General features: G+C 44.9%; 2 protein-coding genes and 2 long non-coding RNA genes across 4 annotated transcripts; all 4 read left to right on the top strand.

Moving 5' to 3' along the window:
* The first annotated feature begins 1,125 nt into the window (after positions 1 to 1,125).
* Positions 1,126 to 2,865, top strand: LOC120457857. The gene is made up of 3 exons (XR_005617109.1): positions 1,126 to 1,389; positions 1,617 to 2,748; positions 2,825 to 2,865. It is a non-coding gene; the product is annotated as an uncharacterized LOC120457857 (long non-coding RNA).
* An 11,555-nt stretch (positions 2,866 to 14,420) lies between these two features.
* LOC122756645 (translation initiation factor IF-2-like) lies at positions 14,421 to 16,732 on the top strand. The gene is made up of 3 exons (XM_044006863.1): positions 14,421 to 14,448; positions 14,713 to 15,564; positions 16,572 to 16,732. Exons 1-3 carry the CDS (start codon positions 14,421 to 14,423, stop codon positions 16,730 to 16,732), a joined length of 1,041 nt encoding a protein of 346 aa, XP_043862798.1.
* Positions 16,733 to 20,287: 3,555 nt separating this feature from the next.
* LOC122756644 (translation initiation factor IF-2-like) lies at positions 20,288 to 22,438 on the top strand. The gene is made up of 3 exons (XM_044006862.1): positions 20,288 to 20,315; positions 20,580 to 21,431; positions 22,278 to 22,438. The coding sequence occupies exons 1-3, from the start codon at positions 20,288 to 20,290 to the stop codon at positions 22,436 to 22,438; spliced, it is 1,041 nt and encodes a 346-aa protein (XP_043862797.1).
* Positions 22,439 to 22,885: 447 nt separating this feature from the next.
* LOC120457855 lies at positions 22,886 to 24,600 on the top strand. The gene is made up of 3 exons (XR_005617108.1): positions 22,886 to 23,135; positions 23,363 to 24,494; positions 24,571 to 24,600. It is a non-coding gene; the product is annotated as an uncharacterized LOC120457855 (long non-coding RNA).
* The last annotated feature ends 367 nt before the right edge of the window (positions 24,601 to 24,967 follow it).

Here is a 24,967-nt window from a genome sequence, read left to right as displayed (position 1 = left end):
TCTTGTCAAATTTTGGGCGTTTTTGATTTTTTCGTGGACATCACTTTGTGGATCGTCCGGATCTGCCCCGCATGACCTCGGCCGGTTTCTTGGTGATGACAGAGTGGATGGACTTTGTTACGTCGGTGTATTCGTGCCTGTGTCCTGGGAAAGGACTCAGGCCGAGGAAGGGGCATCCGATGTTCAGGCACCAAGATGCCGGCGTAAGCTCGTCGATTTCGAGTCGTGGGATGTTGGTAAGCCCCTCACCTCTTCAACATAACGAGAATAAATATTAGTAGTGCCTGAAAAAGTTCGTACCGTTCGTCAGTCAGCAGTCCTCACTGCCCCACAAGCTGTAGTTTGATCGTAAAACGATCGGGCAATGTTTCGGCCACGTCCCCTTCCCTTCATGCATCCGCATGCCTGATGGATCGTCGCGGGCCGCGCAATACGATCCCCTTTTGTCAAGGTTGTACGTCAAACGTTATGTCATCGTTTTTGACCTACTCCACTTCTCGCGTCATCACCCCTTCTGGAAATGTTTACCTACTCATTTTGTTGTAGTTATTGTTGGCTAGTGCCATGTAATACAAAGAATAGAATTAAAAAGCTAGCATACAAAACTTATGATACGTTGGCTATAACTGTTTTTAGCGAGGAGTATCGAATTCATCACCAAGCAAAGGTGCGCACGTCATCAAAAATTGTTGGCTATTCACGACTACAAACGTCGCTCTGAGGGCTCTTGTTTTTGCATAACAAAAACAAGGTGGATACTCGTCGCTGAAAAGTAATTTTTATTTATTTAAAACAATATTGAACACAATATATTTAACTCCTATTAATGAAATAAATGGCCTGGAAGAGGCTAACAATAAGATTTTTTTTCTTTGCACCTGACACAAATATTCTTATATTTACTAATGGTGTAAAAATAAAATGAGCACGAGAATATCTAATATATATAAATCTCGTGTCACCATGTTTGTCCTCAATGGACTCCTAAACCACTCAACCGATTACAATAAAATTCGCACACCATGTGCAGTTCGATCCAACTTGAGAGATAGGATAGTTTAAATCTCAAATTATAGTCACAATTATCTGTTAACTCCAAATGATTATAAGTTAGAATTTCTAACAGATGTTGATACCTTTCGACTGGGTTGAGTAAGTAATCAATAGATGGCGCTGCTATTGAAATCAACGAACGTGTCATATAAGCTACATTTTAACAGCATAATTATCACGTATTGTTGACGCTATAAAATTAATTAAATTCAGGCACAAGAATATCAAGAACAGTGTAACGAACGTCTTCAAGAGAATATCATGAGAACATGAGCAGCAGGAGAACGAGACATAGCCACAGTAGGAGTACAGGAACAATAATTTCAATTTATACACGTAAGTAATATCACATAGTTTTATCAAAGTTAATTAATATATCAATGAGAAAATGGCACAAAGCTCCCCACAATTTTTAAATAATTGTACAAAAATTTTATATTATTTTTATTTAACCTCCATTGAAAATTATTTTGCACTTATTATTTCAATGTGCTATGATAACCTGTTTTTCAGTTCCTCTTTCTAATATTTAAACGATTAAACGATTAAATTATTATTTTCAGTCAAAAATGCCACCGAAAAGATCTAACCTCAACAACGCGAGCAGCAAAGGGTCTCGACGCAAACGTGTTGAAAGAGCTCAGCAAATACCAGAACAAATCAAAACAAGAAATGCAGCTCAAAGAATCAGGACTGCAGAAAGTCGTGCACAAGAATCTCAAGAACGGCGTGACGAACGTCTGCAACAGAATATTACGAGAACAAGAGCGGCACGAGAACGAAACATAGCTACAGTACGAGTACTAGGTCGACAAAGGCAACGAATCAGCCGTTCATTAACACGTGCATCATTCGTTCGGCTTGCCTTTGAATATGCACCAGATATTAACTACTCAGCGCATTCAAAAATTGCTATCGGTGGAATGGATAAAGTATATCAATATTGTCAGGCATTGAAATTTCGGAATGAAGCAGCCGGCATGTGCTGCGCATCAGGAAAAGTTGTACTGTCACCTCTACCCGCTCCGCCGGAGCCTTTATTATCCCTTCTTACTGGCAATTCAGATGATTCCAAATTATTTTTGCGTAAGATACGCAAATTTAATTCTTGCTTCCAAATGACGTCATTTGGGGCAACTAAAATTTGCGATCGTGCATCCGATGGACGTAATTTTGAAACTACATTCAAAATTCAAGGCCAGGTGTACCATAAAATCGGATCCTTGATGCCAATGCCTGATAACCATCCGAAATTTCTTCAAATTTATTTTATGGGCGATCATGAAGAGCGCGTGACGACTCGGTGCCTGTATAATTTTATTGAACAAGCAGACGGAAGAGCAATTGTGATATTATTGGAAAATTTTTTAGAAGATCACAATCAACTAATTCAATTGATCAAAAGAGTTTCGCCACGACTGCAAAATGACAATTATTAAATCGTCATAAAAGCCGACAAAGTACCATTAGGTGAACATGCTGGTAGATTCAACGCTCCAACTGTTGATGAGGTTGCTGTTATCATGGTTGGTGATCCAGTTGACAAAAGATCTATAAAAATTACACGGCGAGACCACACTGTCAATACGATTTCGGATCTACACCGTTCATATGACGCACTACAGTATCCATTGATATTTTGGCAAGGACAAGATGAATATCACCTTAATATCAAACAGTATGATCCAAATACCGGTAAATTTGACAATCATCTCTTTATTTTCTTACTGTATGTATAGATTTTAATTTCGTATTGCATTTTATTTTTTAGGTGATTACAGTAATAAACAAGAGAGAACGCTATAGTCGAGTTCCCCGACTATCTGATACCCGTTACTCAGCTAGTGGAAGGGAGAAGGAGAGTCTTAAACACAATTTTTGGCGGTTTGTAGGCGTTATAGTGGGCGTGGCAGAAAGTTTTTTGGCAAATCGATAGAAATTTACAAGACCAATATAAAAATGAAAAAATATCAAAACATTTTCCAAAAGTGTGGGCGTGGCAGCTTTGGGCGGTTTGTGGGCGTTAGAGTGGGCGTGGCAAAAAGTTTTTTTGCAAATCGATAGAAATTTACAAGACTAATACAAAAATGAAAAAATTTCAAAACATTTTTCAAAAGTGTGGGTGTGGCAGCTTTGGGCGGTTTGTGGGCGTTAGAGTGGGCGTGGCAGCATGATTCGACAAACTTGCGCTGCGTCTATGTCCCTGGAGTCTGTATGTTTAATCTCAACTTTCTAGCTTTTGTAGTTCCTGAGATCTCGACGTTCATACGGACAGACAGACGGACAGACGGACAGACGGACGGACAGACGGACATGGCCAAATCGACTCGGCTATTGATCCTGATCAAGAATATATATACTTTATATGGTCGGAAACGCTTCCTTCTGCCTGTTACATACTTTTCAACGAATCTAGTATACCCTTTTACTCTACGAGTAACGGGTATAAAAAGTTAGCTCAATGAACTACTACGCACACCGAATAATGGTTAGACAACATCAAGACAATTATATCCTTCGATATCGTCAGCTGTTCCATCAATACATTGTTGATATGTATGCTAAGGTCGAAAGCGAACGCTTGCGATTCCTTCGATTCAACCAGGCAAAACTACGATCGGAAGAATATATTCACTTACGAGATGCTGTTGCTGGAAACATCGATGGAAATGTAAATATCAATGAAATCGGTAATGCTTTCATTTTACCTTCAAGCTACATCGGCAGTCCACGGAACATGCAGGAATACATACAAGATGCGATGACTTACGTACGTTATTACGGCCGACCGGATTTATTTATTACATTCACATGTAATCCAAATTGGGAAGAGATACAAACTTTACTATTGCCAGGACAACAAGCCATTCATCGCCATGATTTAACTGCACGTGTGGTTAAACAAAAATTGAAATCCTTAATTGATTTTATTGTTAAATATTCAATTTTTGGTATCACACGTTGTTGGCTGTATACGATAGAGTGGCAAAAGCGAGGTTTGCCTCATGCCCACATTTTGGTTTGGCTTAAAGATAGAATCCGTACTGAAGAAATCGATCAAATAATTTCAGTTGAAATTCCAGACCCATTAATTGATCAAGAATTATTTGATATTGTCACCAAACACATGATCCATGGGCCATGCGGTGCTTTCAACATGACGTCACCGTGCATGGAAAATGGAAAATGTAAAAAAAACTTCCCAAAGCCGCATACGAATGACACGATCACGGATATTGATGGTTATCCAATGTATCGCCGCAGAAGTAATGAGAATGGTGGCCACACATTTACAATGCGACTGCCGAACTTTCCAAATCAAGTTGAGTTTGATAATCAGTGGGTGGTACCATACTCACCACTACTTTCAAAAACTTACAAAGCTCATATAAATGTTGAGCTTTGCAGTTCTGTTAAATCAATTAAGTATATTTGTAAATATGTAAACAAAGGCAGTGATTTGGCCATATTTGAAGTACAAAACATAAATAAAAATGACGAAATAGCACGATACCAAATGGGCAGATACATTAGCAGCAATGAAGCTATTTGGCATATTCTCAGCTTTCCCATCCACGAAAGAGATCCTGCTGTCCAACATCTGGCTATACATCTTGAAAACGGTCAACGTGTATACTTCACTGAAAAAAATGTTCTCCAAAGAGCGTTCGAAGCTCCGAAAACGACTCTAACTGAATTTTTTACATTGTGTCAAAAACCTAAGACATTGGGGAGACTTTACACGGTACATTCAAAGCAACGTGAATGCTTCTATTTACGTTTGTTATTGGTGAATGTTCCCGGACCAACGTCTTTTGAATTTTTGCGAACAGTTAATGGTCGAGTATTCAATACATACCAGGATGCATGTCGTGAACTGCAATTGCTAGAAGACGATAACCATTGGGACTTAACGCTTGCCGATGCTGCGTTGACATCAACACCGAATAACATTCGTCAGTTGTTTGCAATTATTTTGACGACGTGTTATCCCTCGCAAGCACAAACTTTGTGGGAAAAATATAAAAATTGTATGACAGAAGACATCTTGCACCGAATGAGACAAACAAATCAATGCCAAAACATAGACATACAACAAAACATACATACACCAGAGATGTACAATGAAGCATTGGTCTTTATCGAGGACTTATGTGTTCTTATTTCAAATTTACCGCTTAATCATTATGGTATGCCATCACCTAATCGTCCAGCCACCTACTTAGTCAATACCGATAACGAGAAAAGCAATATGACCATGGAAGTTTAGCAACAATTATCATGAACAGTGAACCATTACTGACAGCAGAACAAAAAATTATTCATGATCGGATTATGCTGGCTGTTGCTGCTGAACAAGGTGGCTTTTTTTACTTGGATGCACCCGGTGGAACCGGTAAGACATTTTTAATATCGTTGATTCTTGCCAAAATACGGTCGCAACAAAAAATCGCATTAGCAGTAGCATCGTCAGGCATTGCGGCTACTTTACTGGATGGTGGGCGAACAGCACATTCAACATTCAAGCTGCCATTGGACGTTCATAATAAACCAGATGCAATGTGTAACATCAAAAAGAATAGTGGAATAGCTGCAGTGTTGCGGAAGAGTTCTATAATAATTTGGGATGAGTGCACAATGGCACACAAATATTCACTTGAAGCATTAAACAGAACTATGCAAGATTTAAACAGCAATAATAAACTGTTCGGTGGTGCTATCTTACTTTTGTCTGGTGACTTCCGGCAGACCTTACCGGTTATACCTCGCTCTACTTTCGCGGATGAGATTAATGCATGTTTGAAACAATCATTCTTATGGCGAAGTGTTGAAACACTTCGATTGACAATAAATATGCGAGTACAATTGCAAAATGATCAATCAGCACAAATATTTTCCGAACAACTACTAGATATTGGGAACGGTAAAATAGAACTGCAACCAAATACGCAATGCATTAAACTACCAGACAATTTTTGCACTGTTGTTCAGGATAAAAATGAATTGATTCAGAGTATTTTCCCGGATATACATAATAATTATTTGAATCATGAATGGCTCAGTCAACGGGCGATTTTGGCAGCCAAAAACGTTGATGTTGACGAAATTAACTTCCAGATACAACAGTTGTTACCAGGCGATCTGATGTCTTTTAAATCAATCGATACTGTTGTTGATGAAAATGAAAGTGTTAATTTTCCGATCGAATTTTTAAATTCATTAGATATCCCTGGAATGCCACCACATAATCTTCGATTAAAGATTGGTTCCCCTATTATTCTCCTCCGTAATTTGAATCCACCTCAATTATGTAACGGTACGCGTTTGGTCATCAAAGAGATCACCGGAAACATTCTTGAAGCAACCATTTTGGCTGGGAAGTTTAAAGGAAAAGTGGTCCTGCTGCCACGTATTTCGATGATACCATCAGATTCTACCATACCCTTCAAAAGGCTACAGTTTCCAATTCGTTTAGCTTTCGCCATGTCTATCAATAAATCTCAAGGTCAAACAATGTCCATTTGTGGTTTAGATTTGGAAAATCCATGTTTTTCTCATGGGCAACTATATGTTGCGTGTTCACGTGTTGGAAAACCATCGAATCTATTTGTTTTAGCTAAAGACAGGTTAACCAAAAACATTGTGCACCGATTGGTGTTAAATTAAATTGAAATTGAAAGTATTTATATTTTAAAAAATAGATATTAATGTTTAAAAGTTTAAGACTGTCTGCCTTGCCTACCTCATTCATGAGTTTGAGCGTCACATATTATTTGCTGTATTATACTGTAATATATATACTTATTTGTTATAAAATTAAATGGAAATACTCAATCTGATAAATGTTTATTTTGTATTGATTTCTGCTTAATATCAAGTGTAAGAACATTTTAATTAATTGTGTTAAACGTACTTCCCCTTCAAATCTTAATCCAGTGAATTTATATACCAACATCAACATTTTCGTCTTTAATATAACAAAAACTTTAGCCACAGAAACGCGTGGCCGGGTCAGCTTGTATGTATATATATATGAACATAAAAAGACTTGGGAACAGGGTTCCGTCAAACTTACCCCATTTTAATCCGGAGCGATGAGATCTCGACGCGTTGGATCCTGGGTGTTGCTATATATAGTGATGGAGGTATACATACATATACTTTCGTGCACCAATTAATTGTAACCGAACACAAACACAAAAAAAAAAAATACACTAAGTGGAGTATGCATATATATATAAAAGTATGAAAAAGTTGGGTTTCTGTTCGTTTCTAGCACTCTTTGGCTGTTACTCGGCTCTTCCTGTTGTTTGTTTTTGCTGATGTTCACTTTAACGGCTATGCACCGGTTCACTTGTTCTTTTAATTGGTTTGGCGTTAGTTTTTCTAATTAAGCACTTTGTGGGACACCGGATGCAATCCTGTCCAGGGCATGGTGATGGTCCCTCCTCCGCTGTACAGATCTCTTGTACATTTTTACGATCTTTAACAGAGCCTGGAAGATCAGTATAGCAGCGATGAATTCCAGGGTATGCTGTGCTCCTTCTATTTCCTGTTTGTCGTCGACAACCTCCACGGTGTTTATTATATTTGCTGTGTTGTCGGAGGCCTTAGACTCCTTGCCGCCCATCCTGAGATTTTCGTGGACCTATGTTCTTCCTTCAAAGGGGATTCCTTGTTAGTCCTGTTATTTCTTTTAAAGGATGCTGGTGTCCTTGTTCCTTGATGTTTTTCTTCGAGACTGGAGTTATCCCTGAGTCCTCCCCTCGAAGGACAGAAGGATAATTGCCCGGGTATTTGATGTACGGATGACTATTTCTGGGTGTTGACTACGGATGTTTTCCCCGGGTACCGACTCACTACGGGAGTTTACCCGGGTATTGACTACGGGTGTTTACCCGGTTCTGACTGCGGGTGTTATCCCCGGTACTGACTGACTTTTCATCGGTGAACCATGGTCTTTTTATACCGGCATAGAGCTTTATCTGGTCTATTGGTCTTCTATGCCAAGTGTTCCCACCTAGGAACCATATTTCTCGCTTTCCCCTATTTTGGGGAGTCAATACCCTTTCGGTGAAGCGAGGCTTTAAACTATAGTGGCACGACTTATCTCTTCGGAGGTTGAAGTGGTACTTTCTGGAGTCTGTATGCTTAATCTTAACTTTCTAGCTTTTGTAGTTCCTGAGATTTCGACGTTCATACGGACAGACGGACGGACAGACGGACATTGCCATATCGACTCGGCTATTGATCCTGATCAAGAATATATATACTTTATATGGTCGGAATCGCTTCCTTCTTCCTGTTACATACTTTTCAACGAATCTACCCTTTTACTCTAACGGGTATAATTAATGCCGAGCGGCTATAAGTAGTGAAAACTATGCCAAGTGGCTAGGGGTAATGAAAAATAATAAAAACTTATGCCAAGTGGCTATCAATAATAAAATTGTAACTGAAACCTTATGCCGAGTGGCTACAAATGGGAAGAATGAAAACAAACCTCCGAGGGAACCGCAACTATGCTCTGCTCGGGTTACCTGAGGTTGTCCTTGTGGACCACCCTCCCTTTAATTAGGACTGTGGTCCCCAAGTCTGCCTCGATGGTCTTCTCCTCACATAGAGGAATGAGTTTGTTGCCTAGTCGTCTGTTTGACTTTACTAGGACTTTGTCACCGACCTGGAACACTCTGTTCCGCCGAGAAGCGTTTTCTCGGTTTCTTGTCAAATTTTGGGCGTTTTTGATTTTTTCGTGGACATCACTTTGTGGATCGTCCGGATCTGCCCCGCATGACCTCGGCCGGTTTCTTGGTGATGACAGAGTGGATGGACTTTGTTACGTCGGTGTATTCGTGCCTGTGTCCTGGGAAAGGACTCAGGCCGAGGGAGGGGCATCCGATGTTCAGGCACCAAGATGCCGGCGTAAGCTCGTCGATTTCGAGTCGTGGGATGTTGGTAAGCCCCTCACCTCTTCAACATAACGAGAATAAATATTAGTAGTGCCTGAAAAAGTTCGTACCGTTCGTCAGTCAGAAGTCCTCACTGCCCCACAAGCGGTAGCTTGATCGAAAAACGATCGGGCAATGTTTCGGCCACGTCCCCTTTCCTTCATGCATCCGCATGCCTGATGGATCGTCGCGGGCCGCGCAATACGATCCCCTTTTGTCAAGGTTGTACGTCAAACGTTATGTCATCGTTTTTGACCTACTCCACTTCTCGCGTCATCACCCCTTCTGGAAATGTTTACCTACTCATTTTGTTGTAGTTATTGTTGGCTAGTGCCATGTAATACAAAGAATAGAATTAAAAAGCTAGCATACAAAACTTATGATACGTTGGCTATAACTGTTTTTAGCGAGGAGTATCGAATTCATCACCAAGCAAAGGTGCGCACGTCATCAAAAATTGTTGGCTATTCACGACTACAAACGTCGCTCTGAGGGCTCTTGTTTTTGCATAACAAAAACAAGGTGGATACTCGTCGCTGAAAAGTAATTTTTATTTATTTAAAACAATATTGAACACAATATATTTAACTCCTATCAATAAAATAAATGGCCAGGAAGAGGCTAACAATTGTGACGCAGCCGCGCACAATAATAAATAATAAATAATTTATAATAAATAATACAAAATAAATAATTTATAATACATGATACATAATAAATAAGGCCTAATACATAATAATAGATAATAGATAATAATAAATGATCATCATAAACAAAGTCAAATTCAAACAAGGCGCGCACGCGCGCCCAAATAACTAGAGGGGCACACTAACCCCGAAACCCGGCCACACAAAGTCGGGCAATTTGGACATACGGACGTACGGGCACACTAAGCCAAGGGCTATATAAAGCGGGCGGCTGGCCTCAGTAAGATCAGACGGTGGTCGGAGTCGACCGAGGTGGACGTCACCAGCGAGCGGGAAAGCAGCAAGATCAGGACCGGGATCAACAAGTGGTAACTATTGGAGAGTAAGATCAACCCCTACGTATATACCCCACCCTAGCTGACTTCAGGGTCCTGCTTACGTCTATACGCTGACTTCAGGGTCCGGCTTACGTCTATACGTTGACTTCTGGGTCCGACTTACGTATCTACGCTGACTTCAGGGTCCTACATCTAATTCTCTACGCTGACTTCAGGGTCCTATATATAATTCTCTACGCTGACTTCAGGGTCCTACATATAATTCTCTACGCTGACTCCAGGGTCCTATATAATTCTCTACGCTGACTTCAGGGTCCTACATCTAATTCTCTACGCTGACTTCAGGGTCCTATATATAATTCTCTACGCTGACTTCAGGGTCCTATATATAATTCTCTACGCTGACTTCAGGGTCCTATATATAATTCTCTACGCTGACTTCAGGGTCCTATATATAATTCTCTACGCTGACTTCAGGGTCCTACATATAATTCTCTACGCTGACTTCAGGGTCCTACATATAATTCTCTACGCTGACCTCAGGGTCCTACATATAATTCTCTACGCTGACCTCAGGGTCCTATATATAATTCTCTACGCTGACCTCAGGGTCCTACATATCATTCTCTACGCTGACTTCAGGGTCCCGTATAATTCTCCACGCCGACTTCAGGGTCCAACAGCATCTGCTTACGTTGATTCCAGGGTACTCGACAGAATTCGGAGCAGCCGCGTACGGAAGACCGCGTCTCGGACGAAGACGCGAGGTACGAAGAGCCTCGCTGTGGAAGACGGAAACTAGGCCGAGGGAGCCCCATACAGTTCTATATAATCATTGTAACCGAGAAAAGGAATGAATAAACTCTGCGTCTATATTTAAGCCTAGTTAAGGTTAACCCTGCGCGTTATCACTGGGACTCGGGTCGGGGATTCCTCTCTAGCACCACTGTCCTGAAACAAAGAAATTTCCTGGACGACCCTGGCCAGCCCTGACTACCCGAGGCTAAAGTGGTGATTAGAGGAAACCGACGCCGGGAGAGTGATGTCTAGTTGGGTGTATATGGCAACAAAACCCGAACTAGCAGAATACGCAAGTGAATTCGGATTGGATCCGTCAGGGAAAAGCGAGGATTTACGGAGAACATTGGCTGCTTTTTCGAAGAGGACAGACCACGCAGAAGCGACAAAGAAGAAGCTGACACTGCTGGCGGAGAAGTATAAGAAGGAGAAAAGCCCCACCCGACATCCAGAGATTGTGATAACAGAGACAAACACAAGGATGGACGACGGGAAGGAGACAAAGATGGAAGAAAAAATGGAAACGGGAACAATCGATAGAGTGCGGAATTGGGGGATCAGATACCAGGGGACGACAAACCCGCTGGAATTCCTCGAGAAAATGGAGCAGTGGGCCACCGGATACGGACTACGGCACGATCAGCTGGTCCAAACAATGCCGTTTATACTGGAGGGAATCGCCATAGATTGGTGGAACACGACACCAACAAAGATCGACTCGTGGGTTCAATTGAGAACGGAACTGTTAGAGTACTTCTTACCACCGAGGTACGAGGAGCAGTTGCTAACCCAAATAGCACAGTTGAGACAGAGAGAGAACGAGCCAGTAAGGGAATACGCGATGAACCTGAGGAAGCTCATGAGGTTCACGAGACTGTCGAAAGCTGAAAAGCTGGATTGGGTGTACAAGAACTGCAGGAGCAAGCTAAAACTGTACACAAGGAGGAACGGATTTACAACGCTAACGGAGTTCCTTAAGCTAGCCGAGGAAGTGGAGGAAATTGAGCAAACGGAAGCACAAACCGGACAAGCAGGACCACAGGCACTAAGGCCAGAGATATGCATGAGATGCGGAGGAACCGGTCATATGGCCCGCACATGCGGCAACCCACCAAGGCTGTTCTGCTGGGTGTGCGGAAGGAACGGAGTCAGGACAACGGAGTGTTGCTGAGCTAAGGCGGGAAACGGAGGAGGCCTGGGCCAGTAAAGCTGGCAGCTCAGGCAAGAAGAATAGGTCCAGCAACAGGCGATATGAGATGTGACGGCTACCAAATAGTAGCACAATTCGGAATAGGGTGTAGGAGTGCCAAGGGCATAATAGACACCGGAGCGACGAGAAGCGCAATAAGTAGGAACATGTTCCAGGATCTAAGAGGAGAGGGACAGTGGATCAGGATAAACGCGGAAATATCGCTGGCGGACGGATCACGGCGGAAGGCGATCGGAGGATTTGGAGCGAGAGTGGAGTTCGGGGGTCGGAGATTTGAAATAACATTCATGATCCTACCGAACGTCGATGGCGGAATCCTACTAGGGATGGACTTTCTGGCGGGAGCAGAAAGTACACTGAGATGTGGCGGATTAGAATTGGAGATTCGAGGGGTCAAAGACGAGAGGAGGAAGGAGGGGCCAAATAAAGGAGAGGCGACGACGCTACGAGAGCCATCCGAAGAGGAAATCGACACATTCCTGGAGGAGAACAAGCGCATATTTGAAAACATGGAGGATGATATAATCGTTATAGGACGAACCAAGGAAGAGCACCTAGCAAAACTGAAAGAAGTGTTCAGAAGATTGCAACGAGCGAACCTACGGATCAACCCAGACAAGTGCAAGTTTTTCCAAAAGGAATTAAAATATCTGGGACACGTAGTAAGCGACCAGGGCATACGAACGGACCCCGAAAAGGTGGAAGCAATCAGGGATCTACCAGCCCCTAAGACCACCAAAGAGGTACACAGCTTCCTCGGGATGGCGTCATGGTATAGGAGATTCATACCAAAGTTTACGGAGCAAGCAGGACCGCTACAGGAATTAATCCGAAAAGGGAAAGAGTTCGAGTGGAACGAACGCCACCAGGAATTCTTCGACAGCTTAAAGGAGAGCCTGACAAAAGCACCGGTATTGGTATGCCCGGACTTCAGCAGGCAGTTAAAGTTGCAGACAGATGCCAGCGACGTGGGGATCGGAGCCGTACTGACCCAGGAAACAGAGGACGGTGAACACGTCATATCATTTGCTAGCCGGAAACTGAGTAAGGCAGAGCAAAACTACAGCGCAACGGAAAAGGAATGCTTGGCAATCCATTGGGGCATCGGAAAGTTTAAGATGTACCTGGAAGGATACCACTTCATAGTAGTTACGGACCATATGGCGCTTAGATGGCTAAACTCGATCAAGAGTCCGGCAGGAAGGATAGCACGATGGGCACTAGGACTCCAGCCTTATCAGTTCGAGGTACAATATCGGAAAGGGAAACTGAATGTAGTAGCAAACACACTATCTAGAGCCCCACCGGCGGAACTAAAGGCGATTAGAAACACGGAAGGCTGGATAGACCGAAAGAATAGGGAGCTACAGGAGGATCCAGGAAACACAGAATTCCGGAGGGAAGGGAAACGTCTGTATAAACTGAGCAAAGATAGGAGGGACCAGCACCCATGGAAACTATGCGTGCCTGAAGAGGAGGTACAACAGATCCTCGCAGAGAACCACTGCCAGGCGGAAGCAGGGCACATGGGAATGTTCAAAACGGCGAGAAGAATAAGAAACAAGTACTTCTGGCCACAGTTAACAAAAGACGTGCGGAAGTTCGTGCGGAGCTGCGAGAGTTGCCAGCAGTACAAAGTGAAGCAACAAAAGGCAGCAGGGAAAATGCTGACCAGGGTCGCAGAAGCCCCCTGGGAAACAGTATGTGTCGACTTTGTAGGACCGTTACCACGGTCAAAACATGCGAACACGACACTACTCGTCATGGTGGATAAGTTCACAAAATGGGTGGAGCTCGCAGCCATCAGACAGGCGACGGCGGACTCATTCCTACGGGTCTTTCGAGAAAGAATAGTGACACGGTATGGAGCTCCAAAAATACTGATATCAGACAATGGGGTCCAATTCACCGGACGCAAAACAAAGAAAGAGATGGAGAGATGGGGAGTAAGACAGCAATTCACGGCCCCCTACACTCCGCAGGAAAACCCCACGGAAAGAACCAATAGGACCATAAAAACAATGATCGCCCAAATAACAGGCGAGGACCAGACAAACTGGGATGATAAAATACCAGAACTAATGCTGGCTTTCAATAGCAGCACGTCGGAGTCCACAAAATACAGCCCGGCACAGATAGTGCTGGGAAAGGAACTACGAATACCCAACACAGTGTTCGACAAGGAAACGGAGGGGTCCGGGTTGAAAGAGGAAAGCATGGAGGAAAGGTGGAAACGGATAGGAAACTTGAGGAAGGAAGCGGCAGGCCACATGGAAAAAGCAGCAGAACAACAGAGGCGGCACTACGACTTAAGAAAAAGGAAATGGAAACCAGCGAGAGGAGAACTAGTGTGGTGCAGAACACACCACTTATCCAACGCAGCGGAAAAATTCAACGCCTAGCTAGCCCCAAAATACGACGGACCATGGAAAGTGCTAGGGTTTGTGTCCCCGGTAATACTGTCAGTCAAGGACCCGAAAACGCGAAAGACAAAACGAGTATATATCGGAGACACCAAACCACACATAAGCACGGACAACCATCATAGAGGGTTCGAACAGGAGAATGATATATCGGTACAGAGGGACAAAACTCGATAGGCGATAAGAATACATATATCAGATCAGGAAAGCGAGAAAAAGGAACTCAAAACACACTATAAAGAGGGAAAAAGGAGAAGCAAAGGCAGGCACACTAAGGAAGGCCTATATAAGCAGAGTCAGGATCAGACGGAGTCACAGAAGGCGATCGGCAGAGCGATGGAGAAGTTCGAGTCCAGCATCAAACGGTTCAAGGAGAACCTCACCAGAGCAGCAGCAGCAACAAGCAGGACCAGGATGATCGAGCCAACCGCCTACGGTACAGTCCGGAAAAGGACGGCGCCATTAAAATTGGCACCTCCTCGGCGACCGACGAGGCACGACGCGACGACTCCCAAGCAGACGGATACCGTCCAGGAAGGCCGAAGCGGCGCAGGCAATCACTCCAGAACCGAGGGACCACCAGCCCGGAGGGGGGCGAGTCATCCCGCAAGGGCACCGACGCAGACGGGGATCGTCCAACCGGGCCCGAGCGGAGTGACCAACCACCCAACGGGAACAACTGGCGGAGGAGACCCGAGGCAGGCGAGCCAGGAAGGAAGGGCCCAGTCGATGACGGGGAACGTCCGGATGGGCCCGACCAGAGTGGCGCACCTCCCGAGGGCCGAAGGGGAACACCCGAGGAGAAGCCGGGAGCCAGGCGAACGGCGGGCGCTGAACCAACAAGCACAGGCCCGTACGACAACGACAACAGGCAAGATCAGGGTAGCAGCGGGCACTCCGCCAAAGGACAACGAGACGAGAGCCGTGGAATCTGCGTCGCCGGACAGGGATATCCTCGAGCTCCACACCGAGACCATCAACGAGTTGGGGTGGACGGTGCCAACCGGAGCCAGGATATCGGACGAAGTCATGGCAAAAATAAGGGCAAACCTGGTGCAAAAACCGAAAAGGACCCAACGGCGATGGCTGGAAAAAGACGGAGAAAGGTGGTGGCGCATCATATCGAACCGTGGCAATTATGTGACGGTGAAGCGTCACTTCCCAAAGGAGGGGGGAGTGTGACGCGGCCGCGCACAATAATAAATAATAAATAATTTATAATAAATAATACATAATAAATAAATAATAAATAATTTATAATACATGATACATAATTAATAAGGCCTAATACATAATAATAGATAGTAGATAATAATAAATGATCATCATAAACAAAGTCAAATTCAAACAAGGCGCGCACGCGCGCCCAAATAACTAGAGGGGCACACTAACCCCGAAACCCGGCCACACTAAGTCGGGCAATTCGGACATACGGACGTACGGGCACACTAAGCCAAGGGCTATATAAAGCGGGCGGCTGGCCTCAGTAAGATCAGTCGGTGGTCGGAGTCGACCGAGGTGGACGTCACCAGCGAGCGGGAAAGCAGCAAGATCAGGACCGGGATCAACAAGTGGTAACTATTGGAGAGTAAGATCAACCCCTACGTATATACCCCACCCTAGCTGACTTCAGGGTCCTGCTTACGTCTATACGCTGACTTCAGGGTCCGGCATACGTCTATACGTTGACTTCAGGGTCCGACTTACGTATCTACGCTGACTTCAGGGTCCGGCTTACGTCTCTACGCTGACTTCAGGGTCCTACATCTAATTCTCTACGCTGACTTCAGGGTCCTATATATAATTCTCTACGCTGACTTCAGGGTCCTACATATAATTCTCTACGCTGACTTCAGGGTCCTATATATAATTCTCTACGCTGACTTCAGGGTCCTATATATAATTCTCTACGCTGACTTCAGGGTCCTATATATAATTCTCTACGCTGACTTCAGGGTCCTATATATAATTCTCTACGCTGACTTCAGGGTCCTACATATAATTCTCTACGCTGACTTCAGGGTCCTACATATAATTCTCTACGCTGACCTCAGGGTCCTACATATAATTCTCTACGCTGACCTCAGGGTCCTATATATAATTCTCTACGCTGACCTCAGGGTCCTACATATCATTCTCTACGCTGACTTCAGGGTCCCGTATAATTCTCCACGCCGACTTCAGGGTCCAACAGCATCTGCTTACGTTGATTCCAGGGTACTCGACGGAATTCGGAGCAGCCGCGTACGGAAGACCGCGTCCCCGGACGAAGACGCGAGGAACGAAAAGCCTCGCTGTGGAAGACGGAAACTAGGCCGAGGGAGCCCCATACAGTTCTATATAATCATTGTAACCCTGCGCGTTATCACTGGGACTCGGGTCGGGGATTCCTCTCTAGCACCACTGTCCTGAAACAAAGAAATTTCCTGGACGACCCTGGCCAGCCCTGACTACCCGAGGCTAAAGTGGTGATTAGAGGAAACCGACGCCGGGAGAGTGATGTCTAGTTGGGTGTATATGGCAACAAAACCCGAACTAGCAGAATACGCAAGTGAATTCGGATTGGATCCGTCAGGGAAAAGCGAGGATTTACGGAGAACATTGGCTGCTTTTTCGAAGAGGACAGACCACGCAGAAGCGACAAAGAAGAAGCTGACACTGCTGGCGGAGAAGTATAAGAAGGAGAAAAGCCCCACCCGACATCCAGAGATTGTGATAACAGAGACAAACACAAGGATGGACGACGGGAAGGAGACAAAGATGGAAGAAAAAATGGAAACGGGAACAATCGATAGAGTGCGGAATTGGGGGATCAGATACCAGGGGACGACAAACCCGCTGGAATTCCTCGAGAAAATGGAGCAGTGGGCCACCGGATACGGACTACGGCACGATCAGCTGGTCCAAACAATGCCGTTTATACTGGAGGGAATCGCCATAGATTGGTGGAACACGACACCAACAAAGATCGACTCGTGGGTTCAATTGAGAACGGAACTGTTAGAGTACTTCTTACCACCGAGGTACGAGGAGCAGTTGCTAACCCAAATAGCACAGTTGAGACAGAGAGAGAACGAGCCAGTAAGGGAATACGCGATGAACCTGAGGAAGCTCATGAGGTTCACGAGACTGTCGAAAGCTGAAAAGCTGGATTGGGTGTACAAGAACTGCAGGAGCAAGCTAAAACTGTACACAAGGAGGAACGGATTTACAACGCTAACGGAGTTCCTTAAGCTAGCCGAGGAAGTGGAGGAAATTGAGCAAACGGAAGCACAAACCGGACAAGCAGGACCACAGGCACTAAGGCCAGAGATATGCATGAGATGCGGAGGAACCGGTCATATGGCCCGCACATGCGGCAACCCACCAAGGCTGTTCTGCTGGGTGTGCGGAGGGAACGGAGTCAGGACAACGGAGTGTTGCTGAGCTAAGGCGGGAAACGGAGGAGGCCTGGGCCAGTAAAGCTGGCAGCTCAGGCAAGAAGAATAGGTCCAGCAACAGGCGATATGAGATGTGACGGCTACCAAATAGTAGCACAATTCGGAATAGGGTGTAGGAGTGCCAAGGGCATAATAGACACCGGAGCGACGAGAAGCGCAATAAGTAGGAACATGTTCCAGGATCTAAGAGGAGAGGGACAGTGGATCAGGATAAACGCGGAAATATCGCTGGCGGACGGATCACGGCGGAAGGCGATCGGAGGATTTGGAGCGAGAGTGGAGTTCGGGGGTCGGAGATTTGAAATAACATTCATGATCCTACCGAACGTCGATGGCGGAATCCTACTAGGGATGGACTTTCTGGCGGGAGCAGAAAGTACACTGAGATGTGGCGGATTAGAATTGGAGATTCGAGGGGTCAAAGACGAGAGGAGGAAGGAGGGGCCAAATAAAGGAGAGGCGACGACGCTACGAGAGCCATCCGAAGAGGAAATCGACACATTCCTGGAGGAGAACAAGCGCATATTTGAAAACATGGAGGATGATATAATCGTTATAGGACGAACCAAGGAAGAGCACCTAGCAAAACTGAAAGAAGTGTTCAGAAGATTGCAACGAGCGAACCTACGGATCAACCCAGACAAGTGCAAGTTTTTCCAAAAGGAATTAAAATATCTGGGACACGTAGTAAGCGACCAGGGCATACGAACGGACCCCGAAAAGGTGGAAGCAATCAGGGATCTACCAGCCCCTAAGACCACCAAAGAGGTGCACAGCTTCCTCGGGATGGCGTCATGGTATAGGAGATTCATACCAAAGTTTACGGAGCAAGCAGGACCGCTACAGGAATTAATCCGAAAAGGGAAAGAGTTCGAGTGGAACGAACGCCACCAGGAATCCTTCGACAGCTTAAAGGAGAGCCTGACAAAAGCACCGGTATTGGTATGCCCGGACTTCAGCAGGCAGTTAAAGTTGCAGACAGATGCCAGCGACGTGGGGATCGGAGCCGTACTGACCCAGGAAACAGAGGACGGTGAACACGTCATATCATTTGCTAGCCGGAAACTGAGTAAGGCAGAGCAAAACTACAGCGCAACGGAAAAGGAATGCTTGGCAATCCATTGGGGCATCGGAAAGTTTAAGATGTACCTGGAAGGATACCACTTCATAGTAGTTACGGACCATATGGCGCTTAGATGGCTAAACTCGATCAAGAGTCCGGCAGGAAGGATAGCACGATGGGCACTAGGACTCCAGCCTTATCAGTTCGAGGTACAATATCGGAAAGGGAAACTGAATGTAGTAGCAAACACACTATCTAGAGCCCCACCGGCGGAACTAAAGGCGATTAGAAACACGGAAAGCTGGATAGACCGAAAGAATAGGGAGCTACAGGAGGATCCAGGAAACACAGAATTCCGGAGGGAAGGGAAACGTCTGTATAAACTGAGCAAAGATAGGAGGGACCAGCACCCATGGAAACTATGCGTGCCTGAAGAGGAGGTACAACAGATCCTCGCAGAGAACCACTGCCAGGCGGAAGCAGGGCACATGGGAATGTTCAAAACGGCGAGAAGAATAAGAAACAAGTACTTCTGGCCACAGTTAACAAAAGACGTGCGGAAGTTCGTGCGGAGCTGCGAGAGTTGCCAGCAGTACAAAGTGAAGCAACAAAAGGCAGCAGGGAAAATGCTGACCAGGGTCGCAGAAGCCCCCTGGGAAACAGTATGTGTCGACTTTGTAGGACCGTTACCACGGTCAAAACATGGGAACACGACACTACTCGTCATGGTGGATAAGTTCTCAAAATGGGTGGAGCTGGCAGCCATCAGACAGGCGACGGCGGACTCATTCCTACGGGTCTTTCGAGAAAGAATAGTGACATGGTATGGAGCTCCAAAAATACTGATATCAGACAATGGGGTCCAATTCACCAGACGCAAAACAAAGAAAGAGATGGAGAGATGGGGAGTAAGACAGCAATTCACGGCCCCCACGGAAAGAACCAATAGGACCATAAAAACAATGATCGCCCAAATAACAGGCGAGGACCAGACAAACTGGGATGATAAAATACCAGAACTAATGCTGGCTTTCAATAGCAGCACGTCAGAGTCCACAAAATACAGCCCGGCACAGATAGTGCTGGGAAAGGAACTACGAATACCCAACACAGTGTTCGACAAGGAAACGGAGGGGTCCGGGTTGAAAGAGGAAAGCATGGAGGAAAGGTGGAAACGGATAGGAAACTTGAGGAAGGAAGCGGCAGGCCACATGGAAAAAGCAGCAGAACAACAGAGGCGGCACTACGACTTAAGAAAAAGGAAATGGAAACCAGCGAGAGGAGAACTAGTGTGGTGCAGAACACACCACTTATCCAACGCAGCGGAAAAATTCAACGCCTAGCTAGCCCCAAAATACGACGGACCATGGAAAGTGCTAGCGTTTGTGTCCCCGGTAATACTGTCAGTCAAGGACCCGAAAACGCGAAAGACAAAACGAGTATATATCGGAGACACCAAACCACACATAAGCACGGACAACCATCATAGAGGGTTCGAACAGGAGAATGATATATCGGTACAGAGGGACAAAACTCGATAGGCGATAAGAATACATATATCAGATCAGGAAAGCGAGAAAAAGGAACTCAAAACACACTATAAAGAGGGAAAAAGGAGAAGCAAAGGCAGGCACACTAAGGAAGGCCTATATAAGCAGAGTCAGGATCAGACGGAGTCACAGAAGGCGATCGGCAGAGCGATGGAGAAGTTCGAGTCCAGCATCAAACGGTTCAAGGAGAACCTCACCAGAGCAGCAGCAGCAACAAGCAGGACCAGGATGATCGAGCCAACCGCCTACGGTACAGTCCGGAAAAGGACGGCGCCATTAAAATTGGCACCTCCTCGGCGACCGACGAGGCACGACGCGACGACTCCCAAGCAGACGGATACCGTCCAGGAAGGCCGAAGCGGCGCAGGCAATCACTCCAGAACCGAGGGACCACCAGCCCGGAGGGGGGCGAGTCATCCCGCAAGGGCACCGACGCAGACGGGGATCGTCCAACCGGGCCCGAGCGGAGTGACCAACCACCCAACGGGAACAACTGGCGGAGGAGACCCGAGGCAGGCGAGCCAGGAAGGAAGGGCCCAGTCGATGACGGGGAACGTCCGGATGGGCCCGACCAGAGTGGCGCACCTCCCGAGGGCCGAAGGGGAACACCCGAGGAGAAGCCGGGAGCCAGGCGAACGGCGGGCGCTGAACCAACAAGCACAGGCCCGTACGACAACGACAACAGGCAAGATCAGGGTAGCAGCGGGCACTCCGCCAAAGGACAACGAGACGAGAGCCGTGGAATCTGCGTCGCCGGACAGGGATATCCTCGAGCTCCACACCGAGACCATCAACGAGTTGGGGTGGACGGTGCCAACCGGAGCCAGGATATCGGACGAAGTCATGGCAAAAATAAGGGCAAACCTGGCGCAAAAACCGAAAAGGACCCAACGGCGATGGCTGGAAAAAGACGGAGAAAGGTGGTGGCGCATCATATCGAACCGTGGCAATTATGTGACGGTGAAGCGTCACTTCCCAAAGGAGGGGGGAGTGTGACGCGGCCGCGCACAATAATAAATAATAAATAATTTATAATAAATAATACATAATAAATAAATAATAAATAATTTATAATACATGATACATAATTAATAAGGCCTAATACATAATAATAGATAGTAGATAATAATAAATGATCATCATAAACAAAGTCAAATTCAAACAAGGCGCGCACGCGCGCCCAAATAACTAGAGGGGCACACTAACCCCGAAACCCGGCCACACTAAGTCGGGCAATTCGGACATACGGACGTACGGGCACACTAAGCCAAGGGCTATATAAAGCGGGCGGCTGGCCTCAGTAAGATCAGTCGGTGGTCGGAGTCGACCGAGGTGGACGTCACCAGCGAGCGGGAAAGCAGCAAGATCAGGACCGGGATCAACAAGTGGTAACTATTGGAGAGTAAGATCAACCCCTACGTATATACCCCACCCTAGCTGACTTCAGGGTCCGGCTTACGTCTCTACGCTGACTTCAGGGTCCTACATCTAATTCTCTACGCTGACTTCAGGGTCCTATATATAATTCTCTACGCTGACTTCAGGGTCCTAGATATAATTCTCTACGCTGACTTCAGGGTCCTATATAATTCTCTACGCTAACTTCAGGGTCCTATATATAATTCTCTACGCTGACTTCAGGGTCCTACATATAATTCTCTACGCTGACTTCAGGGTCATACATATAATTCTCTACGCTGACCTCAGGGTCCTACATATAATTCTCTACGCTGACCTCAGGGTCCTATATATAATTCTCTACGCTGACCTCAGGGTCCTACATATCATTCTCTACGCTGACTTCAGGGTCCCGTATAATTCTCCACGCCGACTTCAGGGTCCAACAGCATCTGCTTACGTTGATTCCAGGGTACTCGACGGAATTCGGAGCAGCCGCGTACGGAAGACCGCGTCCCCGGACGAAGACGCGAGGAACGAAAAGCCTCGCTGTGGAAGACGGAAACTAGGCCGAGGGAGCCCCATACAGTTCTATATAATCATTGTAACCCTGCGCGTTATCACTGGGACTCGGGTCGGGGATTCCTCTCTAGCACCACTGTCCTGAAACAAAGAAATTTCCTGGACGACCCTGGCCAGCCCTGACTACCCGAGGCACGGCTGAACGTCACACAATACGATATTTTTTCTTTACACCTCACACAAATATTCTTATATTTACTATAGTGTAAAAATAAAATTAGCACGAGAATATCTAATATATATAAATCTCGTGTCACTATGTTTGTCCTCAATGGACTCCTAAACCACTCAACCGATTACAATAAAATTCGCACACCATGTGCAGTTCGATCCAACTTGAGAGATAGGATAGTTTAAATCTCAAATTATAGTCACAATTATCTGTTAACTCCAAATAATTCTAAGTTAGAATTTCTAACAGATGTCAATACCTTTCGACTGGGTTGAGTAAGTAATCAATAGATGGCGCTGCTATTGAAATCAACGAACGTGTCATATAAGCTACATTTTAACAGCATAATTATCACGTATTGTTGACGCTATAAAATTAATTAAATTCAGGCACAAGAATATCAAGAACAGTGTAACGAACGTCTTCAAGAGAATGTCATGAGAAAATTAGCAGCAGGAGAACGAGACATAGCCACAGTAGGAGTACAGGAACAATAATTTCAATTTATACACGTAAGTAATATCACATAGTTTTATCAAAGTTAATTAATATATCAATGAGAAAATGGCACAAAGCTCCCCACAATTTTTAAATAATTGTACAAAAATTTTATATTATTTTTATTTAACCTCCATTGAAAATTATTTTGCACTTATTATTTCAATGTGCTATGATAACCTGTTTTTCAGTTCCTCTTTCTAATATTTAAACGATTAAACGATTAAATTATTATTTTCAGTCAAAAATGCCACCGAAAAGATCTAACCTCAACAACGCGAGCAGCAAAGGGTCACGACGCAAACGTGTTGAAAGAGCTCAGCAAATACCAGAACAAATCAAAACAAGAAATGCAGCTCAAAGAATCAGGACTGCAGAAAATCGTGCACAAGAATCTCAAGAACGGCGTGACGAACGTCTGCAACAGAATATTACGAGAACAAGAGCGGCACGAGAACGAAACATAGCTACAGTACGAGTACTAGGTCGACAAAGGCAACGAATCAGCCGTTCATTAACACGTGCATCATTCGTTCGGCTTGCCTTTGAATATGCACCAGATATTAACTACTCAGCGCATTCAAAAATTGCTATCGGTGGAATGGATAAAGTATATCAATATTGTCAGGCATTGAAATTTCGGAATGAAGCAGCCGGCATGTGCTGCGCATCAGGAAAAGTTGTACTGTCACCTCTACCCGCTCCGCCGGAGCCTTTATTATCCCTTCTTACTGGCAATTCAGATGATTCCAAATTATTTTTGCGTAAGATACGCAAATTTAATTCTTGCTTCCAAATGACGTCATTTGGGGCAACTAAAATTTGCGATCGTGCATCCGATGGACGTAATTTTGAAACTACATTCAAAATTCAAGGCCAGGTGTACCATAAAATCGGATCCTTGATGCCAATGCCTGATAACCATCCGAAATTTCTTCAAATTTATTTTATGGGCGATCATGAAGAGCGCGTGACGACTCGGTGCCTGTATAATTTTATTGAACAAGCAGACGGAAGAGCAATTGTGATATTATTGGAAAATTTTTTAGAAGATCACAATCAACTAATTCAATTGATCAAAAGAGTTTCGCCACGACTGCAAAATGACAATTATTAAATCGTCATAAAAGCCGACAAAGTACCATTAGGTGAACATGCTGGTAGATTCAACGCTCCAACTGTTGATGAGGTTGCTGTTATCATGGTTGGTGATCCAGTTGACAAAAGATCTATAAAAATTACACGGCGAGACCACACTGTCAATACGATTTCGGATCTACACCGTTCATATGACGCACTACAGTATCCATTGATATTTTGGCAAGGACAAGATGAATATCACCTTAATATCAAACAGTATGATCCAAATACCGGTAAATTTGACAATCATCTCTTTATTTTCTTACTGTATGTATAGATTTTAATTTCGTATTGCATTTTATTTTTTAGGTGATTACAGTAATAAACAAGAGAGAACGCTATAGTCGAGTTCCCGACTATCTGATACCGTTACTCAGCTAGTGGAAGGGAGAAGGAGAGTCTTAAACACAATTTTGGCGGTTTGTAGGCGTTATAGTGGGCGTGGCAGAAAGTTTTTGGCAAATCGATAGAAATTTACAAGACAATATAAAAATGAAAAATATCAAAACATTTTCCAAAAGTGTGGGCGTGGCAGCTTTGGGCGGTTTGTGGGCGTTAGAGTGGGCGTGGCAAAAGTTTTTTGCAAATCGATAGAAATTTACAAGACTAATACAAAAATGAAAAATTCAAAACATTTTCAAAAGTGTGGGTGTGGCAGCTTTGGGCGGTTTGTGGGCGTTAGAGTGGGCGTGGCAGCATGATTCGA

The sequence above is a fragment of the Drosophila santomea genome, unplaced genomic scaffold, assembly GCF_016746245.2.
Source record: "Drosophila santomea strain STO CAGO 1482 unplaced genomic scaffold, Prin_Dsan_1.1 Segkk85_quiver_pilon_scaf, whole genome shotgun sequence".
Classification (NCBI taxonomy): domain Eukaryota; kingdom Metazoa; phylum Arthropoda; class Insecta; order Diptera; family Drosophilidae; genus Drosophila; species Drosophila santomea.
This window is presented reverse-complemented; position numbering and strand designations above follow the sequence as displayed.

Coding starts and splice junctions, on each gene's coding strand:
- LOC122756645 (XM_044006863.1), top strand. CDS start 14,421: ATGGAAAGTGCTAGGGTTTGTGTCCCCG. Junction 14,449..14,712: donor TGCTAGGGTTTGTGTCCCCG/GTAATACTGTCA, acceptor CTATATAAGCAG/AGTCAGGATCAGACGGAGTC. Junction 15,565..16,571: donor ACCGTGGCAATTATGTGACG/GTGAAGCGTCAC, acceptor CGCTGACTTCAG/GGTCCCGTATAATTCTCCAC.
- LOC122756644 (XM_044006862.1), top strand. CDS start 20,288: ATGGAAAGTGCTAGCGTTTGTGTCCCCG. Junction 20,316..20,579: donor TGCTAGCGTTTGTGTCCCCG/GTAATACTGTCA, acceptor CTATATAAGCAG/AGTCAGGATCAGACGGAGTC. Junction 21,432..22,277: donor ACCGTGGCAATTATGTGACG/GTGAAGCGTCAC, acceptor CGCTGACTTCAG/GGTCCCGTATAATTCTCCAC.